Here is a 21,209-nt window from a genome sequence, read left to right on the forward strand (position 1 = left end):
TAGGTCCATAAAAGTATCACTTGTTTCTCTATTTTCTATCTCTGACCCTGTCTTTACTGATTTCTGGACTTAGTTTTCTCTGTTTTTGACTAAATATTTGAAGCTATTTTGCTGATTCTGAAATATACTCCCACAGTCAGGGAAATCCCTCAATTGCAGCATACTGCAATTGCAGTAGTTTTCATTCGTGGTTAGGCTACCTGCCTTATGATAGTACAATTTATTATTATTTGTATCCAAAAAACTTTTTAAATTTCTACAGTATATAACTCTTTTTTTTCAAAATAAGATCAAAATGAGACCCTTAACAGAAGAAGAAACAAAGGTTGTCTTTGAAAAATTGACTAAATACATTGGAGAGAATGTGAAATGTCTAATCGACAGACCAGATGGGCTATACTGCTTTCGGTTGCACAAAGATAGAATATATTATGTCAAAGAAGATATTATGAAGAAAGCTACTAATATAGGACGACCAAATTTGATATCTCTTGGTACCTGTTTTGGTAAATACACTAAAGCTGGTAATTTCAAGCTTTTAATCACAGCATTAGACTTTCTTGCTCCCTACGCTAAATATAAGGTATGGGTGAAGCCAAGCTCTGAGCAATCCTATTTATATGGACATAATGTTTTGAAAAGTGGACTTGGTCGTATCACTGATAATACACCACAGTATCAAGGAGTTGTTATATATTCAATGGGTGATATTCCACTTGGGTTTGGGGCAACCGCAAGAAGTACGCAACAATGCCGACATGCAGATGCTTCAGATGTTGTTTGCTTTCACCAAACAGATATTGGAGAATATTTACGTAGTGAAAATACTCTTTTGTAACAATTTCTTCTGTGTACAATGGAATTTCATCTTTACGCAAAAAATAAAAACAAGAAAAAGCCATGATGTGTTTTTTTATTGTCTTTTTCTCATTTTTGATTTGACACATTTAAATTTTCTTCTGAAGATCCAAAATAGAAAAATGATAAAAATTGTATACTTATCAATCTCTCAGCTATTATTACATGGATAATGTGCTTTTTTACCTTGTTCTTGCCCCAAAATTTTCAAATTTGAGGACAGTGCCTTCTTCTGATAAGTGCTTCCCTCTTATGCCCTCTCACTGATGTCCTCTTAATCAGTCTAAATTCATACTTGTTTTAGATCTTTGATTTTTCATTTTTCAGACGTATTTTCATTCTTTATGTGAATGAAAATAGAAATTTTCAATAAAATATCATTTATCAATGGTTAACTGGGAAGAATCAAATTTATATCATTATGGGTGTCAAAGGGCTTTGGAGGCTTGTGGCTTCTGCTGGAAAACCTGTTTCTCTGGAATCACTAAATGGAAAGATTCTAGCAGTTGGTAAGAATTGAAGTTGTAAAAATTGTGTAACAATGAATTAAAAGACATTCTAGGCACTCGAAAGTTTTCTTATGAATAAAGTCAGTTGCATTGGAGGAGTTGAGGGACATAAAAGTAGCTGCAAATTTGAAAAACAAAATGCACGTACGGCAGCAAATAATCGCAACATTCAGATTGTTGCAATTATTTTAAAACAAGTTTGTTTTGACATGTAATTTTAATTGTTTCAATCAATAGTTTACATTTTCCTTTAAATTAGATAAAATTTTAAGTTAATCTCTTATCAGACCGTCAAAATATTGCACTTTTGTGCTTAAAATGTCCAGACTAATGATTTTTCACGTTAATAAGTTTCTTTTGAGTAATTTCTTTTCATAATCATCACAAAATTTGATTATTATTTTCTCTTCGATTACAGATGTTAGTATCTGGTTGAACAAAGCTGCCAAAGGTATGCGTGATAAACGTGGTAATGCTATTTACAACGCGCATCTGGTGTTGATGTTTCACAGGATTTGCAAGTTACTGTTCTATGGTATTAAGCCTGTCTTCGTTTTTGATGGCGGTGTACCAGAGCTCAAGAAGAAAACATTGGTAAGTTTGAATAAATACGTTATATTTTTCAAATTTTTTGATAACCTTGTTTTCAAATAGTCAAGCAATGGCAAGCGCTATTCACATATTTATTAACGCGAATTCCCATAAGACTGTTTTCAAATTTGATTAGAATGATTTACAGTGATTTGTTAATATATCTGGGATCTCTATATGCTCGTCCAATAAAGAGGTTCACTGCAGCTCGTTGTGCTTTATCTTAAGCCAGTTTTCTAATTCCCGCGCGGAAAGTTAGCTCAATGGAAAACCGGCTTTACTGTCTCAGCGTTTCATGTCATAAAATACTCTCCGTCTTGACTTTGAAAACAGGTAGTTAGTGTTTATTTCTCAAGTTCAAATGAAAAAGAAGTGTCTGTCGTTTCAATAACATTTATTCTTCGATGGTGTTCAGGCGAAAGTCTTAATCTACGTCTCCTGGTAATCAGCCTCTGTAAGATCAACTGATATGAAGAGCTTCTGAATACATACAATAACGGGTTTGTGAGGCTATTCATAAGCAAAATGGTTACTCCAATATCGATTTGTCTGGCATTTGATTTTGTCGGGTTCACCCAATATCTGATCAACATTCCAAATACTGAACCAATACAGATGATGTAAATACTGAGTAGAATGACCACATTTAAGCTGACTCTTCGATTTCTGATGCTGGATCTGTTTTGGTTTGACGTCGTAGGGAAGACCCTATCTTGAGAACTGTTCAGCCTCTTCACTATCAAGGTATAAACAACGAGAAGGACGATGAGAGAGATTGCTGAAAAGATGAAAGAGATACGCCCAATGGTCACCATATCGATGAATGTGATACTCGGTATGATGACAGCTATAAGAATGGATGCTGTCAGTAAAATGTTGACTCTTTGTTTGGTCATTATTACGTGATGTCGGAAGGGTCTTACGATGTTGATATACCGATTGATGGCGATCAAGACGATTAAGAATGTTGAAAGCCATGTATTGACGAACATGAAATATCGCACAAGCGATAATTCTTTCGCGTTCGTCTCACATAATAAGTACACTATTACTTTGGTCGGCATTATAACGAGACATGTGAAAGTGTCCCACAAGTTAAGTGCTAACAAGAGACGATCCCCGTTCGCCAATTCAGTACCACGATTGCTTTTCCATAGACAGTACAATGCTAAACAGTTGGCAAATAAGCCGCTGATAGAAATTGGTATCGTAGCTAATCCATATTCAAAATAATCCATATTTGAATGAATTTGATTTCTTCTTTTTCTTGGCTAGTGTGTTATCGCTTGTGATATCGCAGGCTTTTCTCTCGGATTCAAGCAAGTAATCTAGTTCAATTTTGTATAGTCTCAGGTAAAAATATATAACTCGCATATAATGATATCTATCAAAATGATTATCTTCGAAAGAAAAATTATTATTTAATAAGATTCGTATCCCCAAATATTATACTCTTTCTGACGTATTGTTTGGTATTGGAACATCTGAAGAAAGGTTTGATTTAATACGCCAAAAATGGTTTGAACTATTCAAACAATGAAGCTTGTATGTAAGAAAAACTATGGTTTTACATTGTGAATGCAAGGTCTTTTTGTATTTTATGATATCATTTAATTTGACCAAGCAGGTGAATTTCAACTCTTATTTCCTTTTCTTGCGCACCATTTGAGTGGTAAACCACTCATATGCTCTTGATACGCAAAATACTTTGATGTTTTTCTGTTTTGTTTTGATTTACTTGATGGTATAGATAAAGTGATTCTGTTGACCACGAAATTTCCCTTAATAGAAATTTTTTTTTGGTGTTTCTTGCCCTTGAATGTCGTGTTCAGAGGGTTCCTCTATACTCTTGCTTACCGCCACTAACTATTTTTTATATCAATTTTTTGCACAAAAGCCTTAATACTTCTGATGCGAAGGAGCGTTTGTTCGAAATTTGAAACAATGATTCTCTCTCAGCTTTGAAAGATTTAAAAAGACTTAAAGGACTATCGACAACTCGAATCTTTCTTTTAATTCGCAGAATTTTTGGTCCCGCAATAATAGAAAAGAGTTAAATGAAAGTAGGCTTAAAGCCGTGTTAAATTCGAACATTTCATACAGCTAAAGTCTTGCAATACTTTCTTGAACTCACCAAACTGTTTTACACGTATTAAGCTAGAACCACTGTCTCTACATGCTCTAATAACGTTTGATGATGTTTTCAGTGTGTTGTATTTGTATGGAGTGATTACAGTCGACTCTCTCTAATTCGAACTCGAAAGGGGTTGCATTAGATATCATAGAGTTATTCGAATTATAGAAAGTATTTTAAGAGGATTTCTCATTGAAGGGGAGGGGGGACAAGTTAGAACCATAGAAAGATTTGAATGATAGAGGTTTGAATAAGTGAGAATTTACTTATCGCAGTTAGCTGACAAGAGCGCTAGGTGTAATTTTTTGGAGCAACTTTTGTTAACAGCAAAGCTTGCGACTAGTTCTCGTGAAATCAATCTAAAAGAAAACTTTTAGTTTGAAATGACTATAGGTTACAGCTAGAAATGTTTCTGTTTTACATTCTTACTTTCACTTATAGAGACTGAGAAGAGAAAGACGAAGCCAAGCTGATAGCAATCGTAAACGAACAAAAGATCAAATTTTGAAGAATTATTTGCAAACCAAAGCTCTTGAAGCTGTAACGGGCGTCAAAAGGTTTGTCTAGTTTCTGACAAATGTCTTCTTCTCGTTGAATAGTTTCTTGAGCAATTCTTTCGACTTCTTATTTGAGTCTTGCTTCTAAAATAGCAACACTTCTCTATTTTCAAATACACGCTTTTTTGCTCTTTTTGGCTTAGAGCAGCCTAGAGAACAAATTAAGAACAAAAGGATCAAATTAAAAAAAATCGCTAAAGGGCATGCTGACTTTTAGAGGTCTGTTATGATTTGTTATTATGTAATCATTCATAACAAAAAAGATATTCATCGGAAACCTTCTCAATAAATGTTCACACAGATTGTAAAGCGACCGTATCACGAAGGTAGACCAGCCAACTACGGTGCGCAAGGTTGTGGGTTCGACCTCAAGCCGGACACACCAAAGATTCCTAAAATGGTACCTGATGCCTCTCTGCTTTATGCTCAGCAATTAAAGAAACGGACCAAGGGCTAGTTGAATAATCTAAGGAAAGGAATTGCGCCATTCTACCTTCAGGTAGACAGCTAGATAGAAGGGAGCCTTCGGGTCGCCCTCGAATGCGAGAACTTACTTGGAGCGTTCTTCATCTAATTTATGTTTTCAGCACAACCAAACTTCAACTTCGTGATAAAAAGGAGAAAGAAGATATATTCAAACTTCCCGAACAACCTGTCCAGAATGACTCATCAGATAGGTAAGACCTATTTACTTTCAAGCAGATGGCTAGAGAGGAACTTTTAGCCAAATAAGAAAAAGAAAAAGCTAAAAACTTTGGTTGCATTTCAGATAATGGATTAGATTCTTACTAGCACTTTCTTTTTTTTCGCGATAGACATAGTCCTTTTTTTCAATTTCTGACGATAAATGTTACTTACAACCAAGCATTTGTATGAAAACCTTGCGGGCCGTATAACTTATGTGAGAATTAAGTGACTTCAAATCCTTTATAGGACGATATACTCATCTCGTGAAGACTTTAACATTTTAGATGCTTTTTAATCAGGAAAGTGGTGCAATCAAACAAGCTATCAATATCTACCCCATAGTGGTCCAATAAGGTCAAATTCTTCAGTCCTATATTTCGAGTCGTCCAATCCCCTTTATGCATTTGAGAATTTATAATAATTAGTCAATCTTATGCTTCTAGTTCCTCAGACGACGATGTTTTGAATGAAGACGAATGGTTGAGAACACTAAACGAAAGTAGAGTCCAGGTTTCGTATCAGTATTATTCGTGCTTATACTTTTTACCATTACAGGCTGTTACAGGGTGATTAGTAGGTTGATGTATTTGCACTTTTTTTTTTAATCGTCGTTTTTATGGCTGTACTGTTTGGAGGGTGACACAAGTGAATTCATGTATTTGCACTTTTGACGACGGAGGAGTGACTGAATTGATTTGGAAAAGCCCGCAGTTTTGAACCGCAAAATCGAGGACGGTAAAGGTGCTTGTTTACCGTCATCCTCAGTTGATCAGGATCTAGGCAAGTCAGAATCTAAACGTGTCTGTCGCAGAAATACACACATACATAAACTCGCTATTTATTAATTCACGATACGATATCCACCTTTCCAAAGTCTTCTGACATTACATCATAAACCTAATTTAAGTTCGGTGAAACGTCACGTGAAACCAATCAGCTGATAGGTTCGTGATGTAATATCAGAAGCTATCACAATGGTGTAATATCAATAGATAACCGCGGAGCTTTCAAACTTTCAATTTGCTGGATTTTTACAAGTTTCTATCTGTATACCAAGCCAAAAGCCTTGCAACAAACTCGGCGAGGTTATATTTATAGAAAAACTGGAAATGATACATATTTTCGACCGTAGCCGCCAATTCCGCGTGGGTATTTTTTGTCCGTTTTACCATCCTAAAACCGTCCCAGTCTTTTTTTTCTGCCTAAAGACAATAGAAAAAAGATGTAAAAAAGAGATTGGATCGAGTTTAGGGTGGTAAATTAAATAATAAAGTGGCACGCGCCTGACCGCGCGACTACAGTCGAAAAGGTGTATTTTTTTACGGATTCCCACCTTGAAAAACCAAAAGAAACACATTTGCTTTCCCTTTCAGTTAATGTTTGATAAAGCGGAAAAGTTGGATACATCTTCCGCCGAATTTAACGCATTGCCGGCCGAAGTGAAACACGAACTGTTGACAGAAATCAAAGACTATCAGCGACGTCGCTATCGGAGGAAAAACGAAGCCGAAGTTAAGTTGCCACAGGTAAGATAAAAGCAAGAGACTGGCACGGTTTTGAAGGCCATTTCACAGTCGAAATGAATCATGGGTAACCAGAACCATTGGACTCTGGTATCTGATAACAACAACTTTCTTTTTGCTTAAAATTTTGGAAGTTTCTAAATCTATCCAACGGGAAGTTGTTAGCAGAGCGAAACCAATTCTGATTACCCATGAATCCTTTCACCAATGAACGCACTTTAAAAGCACATGATCGAAAATACTGGTTTTGAGAGGGCGTAAAAATTTTTATCACTCCCATTAATATTTATCTGTCTTAGTGCTTCAAAGTAGATACTATGATAATATACATAGAATATTACATCAGGGATCAATTGTGTTTTGTTCAACAAACTCTGTGAGCTCTGAACTTTCGTTGTACTCGTTGAAATCTAAATTGAAACGAAATGGTCGAAGTTCAAAAATTTTAAATTCCTTAGCTTTTTTTCAATAAATTTACTTGCTCTTCTTACTTCTTTTTTCTTTTAGGAAGCAGGTACCTTTTCAGATTTCCAACTTGGCAATTTAATGAAACGCGGCCAAATAACACACCAGATTGATGAGCTTCGTAAAGAAATGAATAGCTCCATGGCTGCTCAATTTATCGAACTTTATCACGATGTTGATCAAAAGAAATATAAAGATAAACACATCGAAGGGAAACGATATGTATCGAACGAGAAACAAGGATACGTCTTGATAAAAAAGAACGTAAAGGATAAAAGCCAGAACGTTTTATTCCAGTCTTCTTTGGATGACGATTACGCGCGCTTCAAAAAACGGGAAGACGACGCGGCCGAAAATCCTGCCGACGTTTTCCGGAAACTGGAACGAGAGCCGGCTCGCTTTCAGACAATTGTTGAGAAAAATGCGTCAAGAAAACGTCTGAAGTCTGATTCGTCGGATGAGGGTTCTGTTGTTGAAGTGAAAATCAAAGTTCCCAGATTGACGGGACCAGAAGCTGTGACGTTGTCTAAGGACGTTACGCAGGACACTGCCAAGGATGAAGTAGAGTTGATGTCTGCTTCCAGCTCGGAAGAGAGTGAAACGGACGACACCGTTAATGTAACAGAAAGAAAAATGGAAGGAATTTGTACAGCCGAAAAAGTACCAAGTAAAAGTGCATTGTCGAAAGAAGTTGTGGAACCAACTCCTAATAATCAGAAAGAAATTGTCCTTCTTAGTAATAATGACTCGAGTAGAGAAAGTAAAACTGAAGCTAGTGAAACATTTGTGGGTGGGAAAATTGACGTTTCTCTTGCGGCAAAACAAGAAGTGAAAGAACTGACTGAAATTTCTAACGACGCAGTTGTAACAGAACCTTCCTCGATGGTGTCGGCACCATCAAAGATGAATTCTACGGTATCAAGACCACCACCGAATAGCATTAAAATAAAATCTACATCTAATACAGTTGACGATTCTAGTGCTAAAATATCATCCGCAAATGATGGAAAAATCGAAAATGTTCGTAATGATAAAAATATTGCCGTGGTTACTGAGACAAATGACTTCACAAAAATGTCTAGCAGTGTTACTGATAATGATAATCCTTCTGATGCACCGCCGATGATAAAACCAACTTTGGACCTTATTACTGACCTTATTACTGATAAAGACACTTCGACATCATTGATTTCACCAGCAATATCAAGTTCTCGTACACCATCATCAAATCTTTCGAATCCACCTGAAACACCTATGGATTCAAATGAAAAAGATTTCCCAGGGGAGGAGAACATTAAGCAAGCTGAACAACAACCAGCTCCTTCTCAACCAGTTTCTTCTCAACCAGCTCCTTCTCAACCAGCTCCTTCTCAACCAGCTCCACAGATCCCTATGGAGGTAATATATTTTTCTTAATAAGAATCATTTCGAGGCTTTAAAAGATCTTAAAGCATGCTCTAAAGAATCTATACACATATCAATAATTTTGTATTCTTCTTTTTTTTTAAAGTCTCTTGTTCTTATTATGTTTTTTTAAAAGTCTTCTCCTAGTAAGGGCTTCTACAATGAAGTTCTGAATAAACTGCTATCCGATCTCTAAAAACAGCCTTCGTTTAGGTCCACAAGATCGCAAATACGATATAATTTTTTTTGTCTGTTAACTAAAAGACATTAATTCGAAGTATGAAATCTCTTTTTTTGAAAGGATTTGATTGGTTTACAAAAAGACTTGGAAAAAGAGCATGATCGTCTTGAAGACACCACCAAGAAATTGAAGAGACAAGCTGCTACTTTATCTGACGAAACTTACCAAGATGTACAGGTATGCATTCTTTTGCAATAAGAATCATTAAAAAATGTTGACCCAGTCTCGATTGTCCTTATTTTTAGTAGAATGAGTTATGACTAGATGGTCTCAAAGGAGCTTAATATCTTTCACTCAGGCTGTTGATGATCTTGGTCAACCCACACGGTTGTAATCACTTTATAACAAGTCAAAATTGACTTCAACGCATTTTCGAAGGTTCATCAACAGTTCATTAGTTTAAGATAAAGACATTTTGATGAGATTTGAGAAAACTTCATCAGAAAGTATTCAATCGGTTCAAATTTTATGATTAACGCCTTTTATCAACGCCTACTTACCGTTTCAATACTTTCTTGATTACATGTGCACAATTACCTTTATAGACCTTTACGTCTTAAATGCTGTACTGCGCTATACCATTCACTATATAGTAAAAAGTTGCATCTCAATTAACATTGAAAACTAGAGTAAACTAAAGTGAAACTGAACGATCAGAAGATTTAGCTGACACGGCGAAAAGCATCACTTATATCATGCCAACAATTGATTGCGAAATTTGTTCGTCCTTTCCGTTTCGTGTTTTTCTAACCACCTGTTATGGTGTAATGACCATCTTTGGAGTTTCTGGCAATGTCATCTCCATCATCAGTATTCGTAAAAAGAGTCAAACATCAATTACACGGAACATAATAGATAAGATATTGCTATCGTTGGCTGTATGCGATGCTCTAGTATCGTTTACCATATTCTCTGTCTTCGCCTGGCTCAACTACTGGGAATGGAACTCTATTGGATACAAGTCAATATTCGTGTCTTGGACGCTTTCCATGTCCTCTACATCTTCATTGACCATCATATTGCTTGCTGTCATCAAATACATTAAGATATCCAGATTCTCGACATTTGACGCCATCATTACACGGCCACGGCTCCAGTTCTTCATTATCTTAACGTGGATTGTGCCTGTAACGATCATTGTACCGTATTCAATAGTTGAGTCATATTCTGTGGTGTATTTTGCATCTTTCACGTTAACATTGATAACTCTCATTTTATTACCACTCTTTTACTTCTTGATTCTCTCTGTTTACAAGAAGACACGAAAACAAGTGGGCTGCATGATGGCCACGACGGTTACTCAGAGAAAATTCAAGGCGGCTGGTGCGCCGCTCACTTTGGCTGATCGGTGTCCATTTCATTTGTACAGTATTGATAATTTTGTCAGTGCCATTTTACTCGTTGAATATTACAAAGTCTACTGTCTTGATTCGTATTTCAATCTTAATCTTCCTTGGCAACAGCTGTTGTAATCCGTGTATTTATATGTTTATGGATCCGAAAATCTGGAGAATATCGAAAACACTTTTGGGAAAATGAAAAATAATTTTCGACGTCCTTTAATTGAGAGACCTTGAACATATATTTTGATAGGTCTCTTTGAGGCTGTCGAAACATCGTATATCCTTTTAATCTGTTTTCACAATAAAATACTAATACATGTTAATAAATTGAATATACTGTAGAATAAAAGGCCCCTTCTTTTAAACGCTTCCCTCGAGTTCCCTCCCCTTCTAAAATAAAAAAAAAATTGATAAACGCCCGGGGCCGTTTATTTGAAGTAATACGGTAATCAAAATTTGAATTTAGTTTTTAAAATATTTCTTTTTGGACCTACCTTGGAGGTCCTATAAATTAACCGATGTCCGTCAGTTCGTTCGTTCGTTCGTCCGTCCGTCCGTCCGTCTGTTACCAGCATTTCTCGAGATTGGCTCATTAGTTTTTTCTGATTTTTGGCACAATGATGCAAAATGGTAATGCCCAAAATGTGACGGAGCCCGATTTTCGAAAAAAAATCATTTCCGGCCGAAAATGCCGGAAATATGCCGGAAAAACCGTTTTTTGGCATTTTCTCGAGATTTCATCATTAGTTTTTTCAGATTTTTTGAACAAAGATGCTTATTAGCAATGCCCAAAACATGGCAGAATCCGATATTTGAGAAAAATTCTTTTCCGGCTGAAAATGCCGGAAATCGCCGTTTTTGCAGATTTTCATCGGGCTTTTTCCTTATAATTGGTTGTTTTTTCACACAAAAACATTGTCAATAGCAATGTCCACGATCAAGCATGGTTCAATTGTCAATAAAACTGATTCTTGAAGCCGGAACTTTCTAAAAATCGCCGGAACAGCCGATTTTCGCCGGAAAACGGTATTTCTTGAATTTCTCGAGCTGTACTTTATGTTTTTTTATGAAATTTTGTACACTGATGTAAAATGACAATACCTAAAAAGTGACGGAGCCCGATTTTCGAAAAACATTCTATTCCGGCCGAAAATGCCGGAAATATGCCGGAAAAAACTGTTTTTTGGCATTTTCTCGAGATTTTCTCATTAGTTTTTTCTAATTTTTTGCCCAAAGATGCGTATTAATATTGTTCAAAACATGGCCGAGTTTGATTTTTGAGGAAATTTATTTTTCGGCCGAAAATGCCGTAAATATGCCGGAAATCGCCGTTTTTCTGGATTTTCATTGGACTTTTTCCTTACAATTGGTTGTTTTTTCATTCATAAACATTATTAATAGCAATGCCCATCATCAAGCATGTTTCAATTTTCAATAAAATTGATTTTTGAAGCCGGAGCTATTTAAAAATCGCCGGAACAACCTATTTTTGCCGGAAAGACAGTATTTCTTGAATTTCTCGAGCTGTACTTTATATTTTTTTTATGAAAATATGCACACTGATGCAATATGACAATACCTAAAATGTGACGGAGCCCGATTTTAGAAAAACATTATTTTCCGGCCGAAAATACCGGAAATATGCCGATTTTTGAGAATTTTTTTTTTTCGGTTGAAAATGCCGGAAATCACCGTTTTTGCAGATTTTCATTAGATTTTTGTCCTTGTATTTCTATGTTTTTCACACAAAAACATTATTGATAACAATGCTCACCATCAAGCATGGTTCAATTGTCAATAAAAATTGATTTTTGCGACTAGAACTTTCTATTTATTTTTCCCCTACAACCCTTCCCTCTCCCCCCATCAACAATCAATGATGAATTTATTGCGTTATGCATTTTCGCTAAACGCTATATTTTTTGACTGATTTTTTTCTCCTCGCATTGCTATCCAACTTTCATCATCAGGTAGGTCCATTCATCATCTAGCTTGTTGTATTTAAATTGAAAATATGGTCATTTGAAATATCCGAAACTGATTTCTGGCACGGTTCCGTCATCGAAATTCTAATTCACTGCCTTAAAGTAAAATTGAAAATGTGTGGGTACCCCCTGGAAAATGAAAAAAATTGCAGGAAAACTCTCGGAAAATTTTTCTTCATAACCTTAAAGTGAGCGTGAATGAACTAAAACCAGACTTTTTAACCCCTGGAAAAATTAAAATACTTTCCTTAGACCCCCTGGAAATTTTTCTTCAGATTACCCACTGGAAAGTGTCGTCCATACAGGGATATAATATGGAATGGCTCAATGATTTCATGTATTGAGGTTCTTTTTCATTCAGGAGTTGTTGCGTTTATTCGGTATCCCTTACTTGGTGAGTCCTGCCGAAGCGGAAGCGCAGTGCGCACAATTGGATTTCTCGAAGTTGACTGATGGCTCTATCACTGATGATTCCGATATTAGTCGTTTTGTTTCTTATAAAAAAAACACGTTTAGAAACCAAAATTTCATGCTCTTGAAATATTCTTTCATATTCAAGACTTCGAGAGCAAAAAACATCTCATCAAAAATTTCAGTAAATTTTAAGAACATTGATGTATGCTTTTAATAGTGATTCTTATAGATAAATATGCGTTTTTTGAGCTGAAAAATCTTTTTTTACAAAGTCCAAAAAACCCTTTTTTTCAGCCGTTTTTTAGCTGAAATTTACCCCAAAATTTTTTTTCCAAAAATCGAGCTCCGTCACATTCGAGGGTTTATAGTTATGCATCTTTGTGCAAAAAATCATAAAGAATAAAAGAGCCCAATCTTGAGAAAAGCTAATACCTAAGTAATTGATAGCGTGCTTATAAAAAAATATTGAATTTGGCCAGTTTTTCCTATAAAAACAAGCCAAGCAACCAAAATTTCATGTCTAAACACATATATTCTTTAAAAGTAAGCCCTCATGAGCAAAAAAAACATCTATCTCATAAAAAAAATTGAGTAATTTGACTAAGAACATTGATGTATGCTTATTAATAGTGATTCTTATAGATAAACATGCGTTTTTTGAGCCAACTACAATTTTTTTGCAAAAATCTGCTTGAACCGTATTTTACCTATGATGGTACCTTACTTTCCTGCAAAAAATCAGAAAAAATTAATGATCCAATTTTTCACAAAGTCCAAAAAACCCATTTTTTAGCCGTTTTTTGGCCCAAATTTGCCCAAAAACTTTTTTTGAAAATCGGGCTCCGTCACATTCGAGGGTTTATAGTTATGCATCTTTGTGCAAAAAATCAGAAAAAACTAACGAGCCAATCATGAGGAAAGCTAATAACGAACGAACGAACGAACGAACAGACGAACGGACGAACGGACAAAGGTTAATTTATAGGACCTCCACCGGGGTAGGTCCAAAAATGAAAGCATATCTATTGAGAGAAACTATCAACACTATTAAAAAAGATTTCTGAAAAAGAAATAAAAAAGCTATTAAGCGCTTTTCTTTATAAAAACCACTATCCGAAAAATGCACAGCTTAATAAATAAGGTTTCCAGAAAACTCAAACCGTCGCACTCTACCGTGACATTTTCTTCTGTTAGAAAAAATAATAATAAAAAAACAATTTGGCTAATAACATTGATCTATGCTCATAAATAGTGATTCTTATAGATAAAGATTCGTTTTTCAGCCAAAAAAATAATAAGTGTTTACAGAAAACTCAAATCATTACCCTCCACCGTGACATTTTCATCGTAAAAAAAACTAATAAAAATAATAATAATAATATGGCTAAGAACATTGATGTATTCTTATTGAAAGTGGTTCTTATAGATAAAAATGCGATTTTTGAGCCAAAAAATTTTTTTTGCAAAAATCTGCTTGAGCCATCCTTTAACTATGATTGTACCGTTTTACCGTTTTTAAGCCGTTTTTTGGCCCAAATTTGCCCCAAAATTTTTTTTTTCGAAAATCGGGCTCCGTCACATTCGAGGGTTTATGGTCATGCATCTTTGTGCCAAAAATCAGAAAAAACTAATGAGCCAATCTCGAGAAAAGCTGGTAACACACTAACTAACTAACGAACATGGGTTAATTTATAGGACCTCCACCCCACCGGGGTAGGTCCAAAAAAAATTTATAATAATATAATACATTATTTTGTACTTTCCAAAACCGTTACTAACTTGTTTGAAAAGTGTGAAAGTTACTGAAATATGCCTATAAAAAATACCTTAATTTGACTTTTTTGGGTGGGGTGCAAGTTATTTATTAAGTTTAAGTTACTTTCCGGGGGGTACTTTCTGGTACTCCATGATAAACCATAAAAATCTTATTAAGGGGGGGGGGGGTACCCGGGAAGCACAACGTTTATGATGGGTACCGTGAAATTTATGGGTCAAGTTTTGAGAATTTTTAAGACCTGTTTTACGACTTTTTTTAGGCAGGAAAAAATAATAAAGGCGTCATGAAGTGCAGCTTGGTTAAATGAAAAAGATTAGCTAATTTTACCTTTCATCTTTCTCTTTACTCTTTGATGCATTTCTGTTAAATTGCAATTCTTAGATTCAGATGTTCCACCAACATTTCTCCTCTTTCGTCAAGTATTTTTTGGGATTTATGCATTATATCATTAATGCCATTTCTTTATAAACTTGCTGCCTTGTATTTAAATTTAATTTGTGTTTTTTTTTCTAATCTAAAAAAAAAAACAGATTGATGATCAATTATCAGATAATCTGTACTTTATAACCATAAATTTAGTGAAACATAAAAAGCTTTGGCGATGTGTAACCAAATCAAAATAAAACATGACACATTTTTCCTTTAACGATATTTCGACCGCTTACATGTCTTTTTCAGATGCCCATAAATACCCATAAATTTTATGTATTTCCCAATAAGTTATCAGATAAACTAAAGAATTTTTCATTTTTCCTACACACTGAGTTAAATGCCTTTTCAGACAGAATTCTGTTTAAAAAAAGATTTTTTTCAAATCTAACAAGACAAGCTACACGCTGAATGGACCTACCTGAAGATTGATGTAATAGGAAAAAGGGAATAATAATAAGAAATTACAGACGGTAATAAAAACAAACTCATAGCAATTTCAAATCATCATATGTCACTTAAAATAGGTTGGGAGGTTGATTTATGGCATTAAAAGTTTTGTTTTTAAATAAGAGTGATATCGTTTGCTTACTCATCAATTTTAATTCACAAGCTTTTTCACATTGGATTGACACGGATGTGGAGCAAGATTGGTCAGAAAGAGCATAATATGAGCATAATATGACAATAGGAAGACACTGTCCAGATATGAAATATGTGTCTGATATGAAACGGGGACCCTTATGTAAAAAATAAAACCTTTAAACTAGGGGCGACTAGATTAAAAAAAAAATTGATTTGCATTATCTATCACCGAGTTCACTATAAAATTGAAGTATTTTGATTATATCCATGCCAACCTGCTTGGCATGGTAAATGTTGAGCGAAGATTTTGTATATATCAATGTATATTTCATGTATAAATCTGCGTATACACTCATTTCGTTTTATAAGCATGCGGTAAATTTCGGCGGAAGCTCACTATGCTTAAGTAAAGCTCAATTTTGAGCCTCGGCTATGCTTAACCCTATGCTTGGTAAAAAAATTATGAAGGGGGTAAAAAATTTCGCGCATTTTCCCCTATCTTTAATCTTGAGAGAAATGAAGACATTCTATTGTTTTCGAATGTTGTTGTTATTATAAGTTGTGTTATTTATAAGAGATTAAACAAAAATAAAATCACCAATTTTGTTTGTAATTATGATTCTAAAAATTTCTTTGGCTGAGCCTCAAGGTATGCTTAGCATATGCTTATTTTTCTGGAAATTTGAGCTTTAGTATGCTTATAAACGTTATGCTTATAAAACAAAATGAGTGATTGTTTAGTTCAATAATTACACCTATAAAAGAATAAGATTTGAAAAAATATTTAGGAAAAAAAAGATGACTATTAATTATGACCATTTTTTTAATATACTGTAATATATACTATAATTTCAATAACCTGAAGTAATTTAAATTTTACCCTTAAATCTTGCCTAAAAACAAACAAAATGTAAAATTTAGATATAAAAAATGGGAGAGAATTGGTTTTGTCTTTAAAATGCTAACCTTCTGTTGCGTGTCTTTCTTTGTCCCAAATACAGTAATTACTATTAGGTACATTTCTCTCGTTTCTCCCGCTATTATTTCCAAAATTAAAGCCCCCCTGAGATAAAAACACTGCAGTTCCTATATAAAAATATAAACTACTTTTTCACAATGGATATGAACTGTAACCGTTAACCGCTAAATTATGTTTAGTAGATCCAATATCGTTTTAAGTCGATACCCCTCTTACTCTATCTCAAATTCCCACAATGCTTAGCAGGAGCTCTCCGGTGCCTAATAACGTCCCACGTTTCTTAACTTTTCGATTGTTTTCAACCCCTTACCAAAGGAATCATATTAGAACCTCTGCGGTTATTAATCTATGAAAATAATTTTAGAACTTAAAGAGAAGTCCCATTTTGCTCCAAATCGCCTCATTTTCACTATATTTGTCTCATTTTGAGAGTACCCCCGGCAATTAAGACCCCCATATTTATCAAAATTTGAGAATATGTCCAACTTGTTTATTAGGCACTTGAGAGTATTGTTTTTAATAGTTAAAAAAGGTTTCTTAATAGGTCAGTTCGTAGTCACAATGAATCATGGATAATCAGGACCACCACGCTGTGATAACGACTTTCTGTTAGCCTAAATTTTTTTATTTTTGGATGCTTTTGCGTCCCACTCATCTGGGGCCTAAAGCCTTCATCATTTGGGCTTCTCCCCCATCTACCCTTTTTCCGGGGTTCCCCCTATTGGAAGAATATTTTTGTGATCAACCAATTCGCTATATTTTGCATAATAACTTAACAAAAATAACAATTTTCTGCACTGAACGCAGAAATGCTGGAAATACAGACAAATTCAGTCATCTACTTGAAATATTATACCTAATCTATGCACTTTCTACTCCCATTTCCCATAAAATTTCCTGAAATCCCTCATTTGCATTAGTCCCCCCATCAAGGTTACAATATGAGGGGTCTTCGAAATTGAGCAAACGAATAAGTTTGAACAGGAATGTTAGGTTGATCTGGAATGTTAGGTTGATCTAGATCGTTGAATATGGAAACAACCTCTACATCGACTGCTTTGCAATTCTTTATTCCTGCTTCCAGCTTAGATTTGAAGTGCTTGTTATTTTTATAGACATTAACCCAAAGCCCTTTCAACTTTCAATTAATTAATTTTCTTCTTGCGATTAAAACCTGCATTCGATGACTTAGTAATAGAAATTCCAAACACATGCTGATATTTTGGAATAGTCCCGTCAGCTTGTGGACTAGAAATTCTTCTATCTCGTGACCGAAATTCATCTCCTCAGCAAGCACCAAATAATTGAGAATCGACGTCGTGTCATTTGAAAAGGAAACCTTGTATAAAGGATTTGATTTTGTCGGATAGCCAATCAACTTGATATTCTTGACAAAAATGAGCGAGTGCCCAAATATTGGTATCATCTAAAAAGGAATTGAAGTCTGTTTCAAAAAAATGTCATTGCCCAAGTTTCCATAAATTGCTTTCTAAGGCAAAAAGATATAATGAACATATATAAACTCATTGGAAAGTTAATTCTGAGCAGATTATTTCAAGGCTTCAAACCTTTTTCGAAAAAGTTGTCCTTCAAAGTGGGTCCATTTTGTGAACATTAAATGAGATAAAAAGCCAAAACCTTTGGCTGAAATCCGAAAAATCCTTAGCCCTGGGCCGAAAATTGAGGTTGCTTATAAAAAGATGTGTACCGTTGATATCTTGGAGCGAATGCAGGTGTTGAAGGAAGTAGACAACTTCATTGAATTTCTTGCCAGGAAGTTCAATCCTTCTGTTTTGACCTTCTTTGAAATTTGTCGACTGAAGCATTGCTTTGAATACAGGAGAGTTGTTTATGAGTAAATACGAACTGACATGAATTTCTTTGTTCTCAACGTCCAAGACAACACAATCTGGAGAACCTCTTTTGTAGGAAATAGATTCCGGGTCAATTAAATGCTCAGGAATTTCCTGAGTTAAAAAATCTGTTTTAGAGGATAAGTCTACTCTTTGAAATTTGTGGATTATCAATTTGAAAAGGTGAAATATTGAACTTAACTCTGTTTTCGTACTTTCGGATAGGCTACTATTTTGATTCAGTGGGTACTTCATTACAGAGGTCTGTAAAATTTCACATCGATATCTCTTCTCCAAAGCGGTGAAATGAAGGTCGTCGAAAAGCTTGAAATTGTAATCGGTAATATATAGATGTCTTGATCTAATAGCTTTGATTATTGAAGTCAATCCATACTTTTGAGCAACATGGAAAATTTGAAGAAAACTTGCGTTAAAATGATTTGCATCATTAAATTGACTGGTTGCTTTGCATTTTGTTTTCATACGTTCGATTAAATGTAATTTGAATAATTTAAGCTTAAGCGTATTGGCAACTAAGTGTAAATCATCCAACTCTGAACCTAAAAAAAGACAAAAGGAATTAAATTGATGTTTGATTCACCGACAAATTTTTTATCCATAAGGCATCTCTTCCTGGTCGGAGAGATGGTGGTTTCAATGCCCCCTAGCGGTTTGTGTGAATGGGCTTTTTCACTTGCGCGAATGCGTGAAAATTAAAAAAAAATTGCGTGAATGCATGAATTGGAAAGCTTTGCGTGAACAAAAATTGCGTGAGCTGTGAAAAAACATTGCGTGAAAGCGTGAATTTGGGGAAAAAATTTGCGTGATTGCGTGATTGAAAGTCCACTGGGGGCCTCTTCAATCCCACCACTTTAATTCACAAAAGCAAAACACGCATGTTGGGATAGGGATGATAGGCTTATGTGTTGACACGCTTTTAAAAGCCCTCTTGGAGGAAATTTTATGAACCCCCTCCCCTCTCACCAAAGCAATATGGTATTGACCTTTGATTGATACTTTCAAAATGTGAAAAGAGTTGAAAGTTACATTTAATTTCGTTGGTCCAATCCTTAGGGTGATAAAATGACAACGCTTTGGTTACACTTTCTGCACAAACATCGACGTCGAAAACATTTTTTTCGTTGTTATTGAAATCCATTGGACTAGATACCATTTCTAAGAAACTGGATGGCAAATGAACTTCTTTGTCTTTTGTCTTAATAATGACGTCACATTCATTTTCATGGAAATCGAACGGAACCAATTTTTCATTTTGTTCTTCGTTTGGAACGATGTTGTCACCATTGATGCTGGCCATTGTAGCTGTTTTTTCAAATAATTTCTTGTTTTTCTGTTCTTTTTTTATCGCTGAAATGAAACAATACCAAATGATTTTGAGTCAGGTATTTCTACTTGGATTGAACAAAATCTTTAGAAATTTTCCCTAACCATTCGTGAAAGTTGTTTCCATTAATAAAAAACTTTCTGCCCTTAAAGTACCCAGTTTGAGAGAAAATTGAGTGATATATCAGTCAAGGAGATTCTAGATTTCTAATGCCTTTCTAAAGCACAGGTAGATGTTCCAGGGTGTTCAAAAAAGGAATCACAAAACGAAAAAATCATAATCAAGTGCTCAAAATCAAATTTTAATTTCAGACAGATCGGTCTTATACTAATTACAGACATTCTGCGAATATTATCTAAAAGCATTGCTAAAAATGGGAGAAACGGACCGTTTATGATTTTCTTTTTTGACAACTGACAAAAATCAAACTTAGCATAAAGAAAACCGGTACGTGAATAAAAGAAAGCCGAGAAATAAATGGAGTGCGGATAGATGAAGAACAAAGTCTGGTATCAGGTGTGGCCATGAGTAAGCATGCCCCGCTATACGAGGAATTTAAACAAAACATATTCTATATCAATACGAACAGAATTCTTTCAAAATTTACTAGTATGAGTTGCTAATTCACACATCCTGCAATCAAGTGGAGCGCTAACAACCACTGAACTTTCTTGTAAGTTCACACGAGACATTTACAATCTTCAAACTAAAATTATTTTCAAAAATAAAACGGCAAATCCGGAAAATGTTTTAGATAGTGATGATGTTAAAATAAAATTAGAAAATACTATTCAAGAACAGTGTTACATTGCTAGAAAGGGAATGGAAAACTTGCTAGCGTCCATAACATTTATAGGGTTAATTGAATAATTTTAGGTGTTATACTCAATTTTTACTACTTTTACCCCTAAATTGCTTGAAATTTAGTAATTTCAGGCTTAGCGTTGTTCCTAAATTGTTCTTATTTTTTGGCGATTTTGAGCACCATGGCTCTTACAAAATTGTTCTTATAAAAAAGCGTAAAAATAAATCTTTGAATCTAATATAATCGTTTTAATCACAACCAATCTCCTCTTTAAAAAAATAAATGCTAAATGTTGCCAGGTCATAAATTATGTTCTAAATATTATATCTTATAATTTTATTTCTGCAATTCAAACTAAAATATAGGTCAAATCAACAGGACATTTGGCTTAAAAACTCTCCTTTTTTATCAGTTTTTTTTCTATATTTCAAAGAAATTTCTTGGTCCCTTGAAGATAGAATAAGATAGAGCCAAATACAACAAATCTTGACAAGAGTTAAAATCAGTGCAATAGTATGTTGGCAGTAAACCTTGAAAAAAATACACCTTCAGAACTGATTGTAGCATAACAAGTTGATCAAAATAAGCACAAGAGAATTTACTGGCTTTCAATAATAGGGCTTTCAGTTTCCATTGATTAGTGATTAGAATTTCTTAACAAGATTTATACTTAATTAATACATATGTTGTACATTTAAACTCTTATCATTTTCAAATAAACCACT

General features: G+C 34.6%; 3 protein-coding genes across 3 annotated transcripts; 2 read left to right on the forward strand and 1 right to left on the reverse strand.

Annotated features, from left to right (window-relative positions):
• Window positions 1–252: 252 nt before the first annotated feature.
• On the forward strand, window positions 253–916 carry LOC136799420 (60S ribosome subunit biogenesis protein NIP7 homolog). Its single transcript, XM_067056130.1, has one exon. It carries the CDS (start codon window positions 296–298, stop codon window positions 836–838), a length of 543 nt encoding a protein of 180 aa, XP_066912231.1. The 5' UTR covers window positions 253–295; the 3' UTR covers window positions 839–916.
• Window positions 917–1,183: 267 nt separating this feature from the next.
• On the forward strand, window positions 1,184–15,186 carry LOC136799621 (DNA excision repair protein ERCC-5-like). The gene is made up of 10 exons (XM_067056344.1): window positions 1,184–1,367; window positions 1,786–1,961; window positions 4,534–4,649; window positions 5,237–5,326; window positions 5,780–5,846; window positions 6,710–6,862; window positions 7,367–8,722; window positions 9,030–9,146; window positions 12,659–12,782; window positions 15,167–15,186. The coding sequence occupies exons 1-10, from the start codon at window positions 1,280–1,282 to the stop codon at window positions 15,184–15,186; spliced, it is 2,307 nt and encodes a 768-aa protein (XP_066912445.1). The 5' UTR covers window positions 1,184–1,279.
• A 2,222-nt stretch (window positions 15,187–17,408) lies between these two features.
• LOC136799503 (uncharacterized) lies at window positions 17,409–19,698 on the reverse strand. The gene is made up of 3 exons (XM_067056216.1): window positions 19,382–19,698; window positions 18,190–18,894; window positions 17,409–17,907 (listed from the first exon to the last, which is right to left on the reverse strand). Exons 1-3 carry the CDS (start codon window positions 19,650–19,652, stop codon window positions 17,804–17,806), a joined length of 1,080 nt encoding a protein of 359 aa, XP_066912317.1. The 5' UTR covers window positions 19,653–19,698; the 3' UTR covers window positions 17,409–17,803.
• Window positions 19,699–21,209: the final 1,511 nt, after the last annotated feature.

Source organism: Clytia hemisphaerica, unplaced genomic scaffold, assembly GCF_902728285.1.
Source record: "Clytia hemisphaerica strain Z4C2 unplaced genomic scaffold, Clytia hemisphaerica genome assembly, whole genome shotgun sequence".
NCBI lineage: Eukaryota > Metazoa > Cnidaria > Hydrozoa > Leptothecata > Clytiidae > Clytia > Clytia hemisphaerica.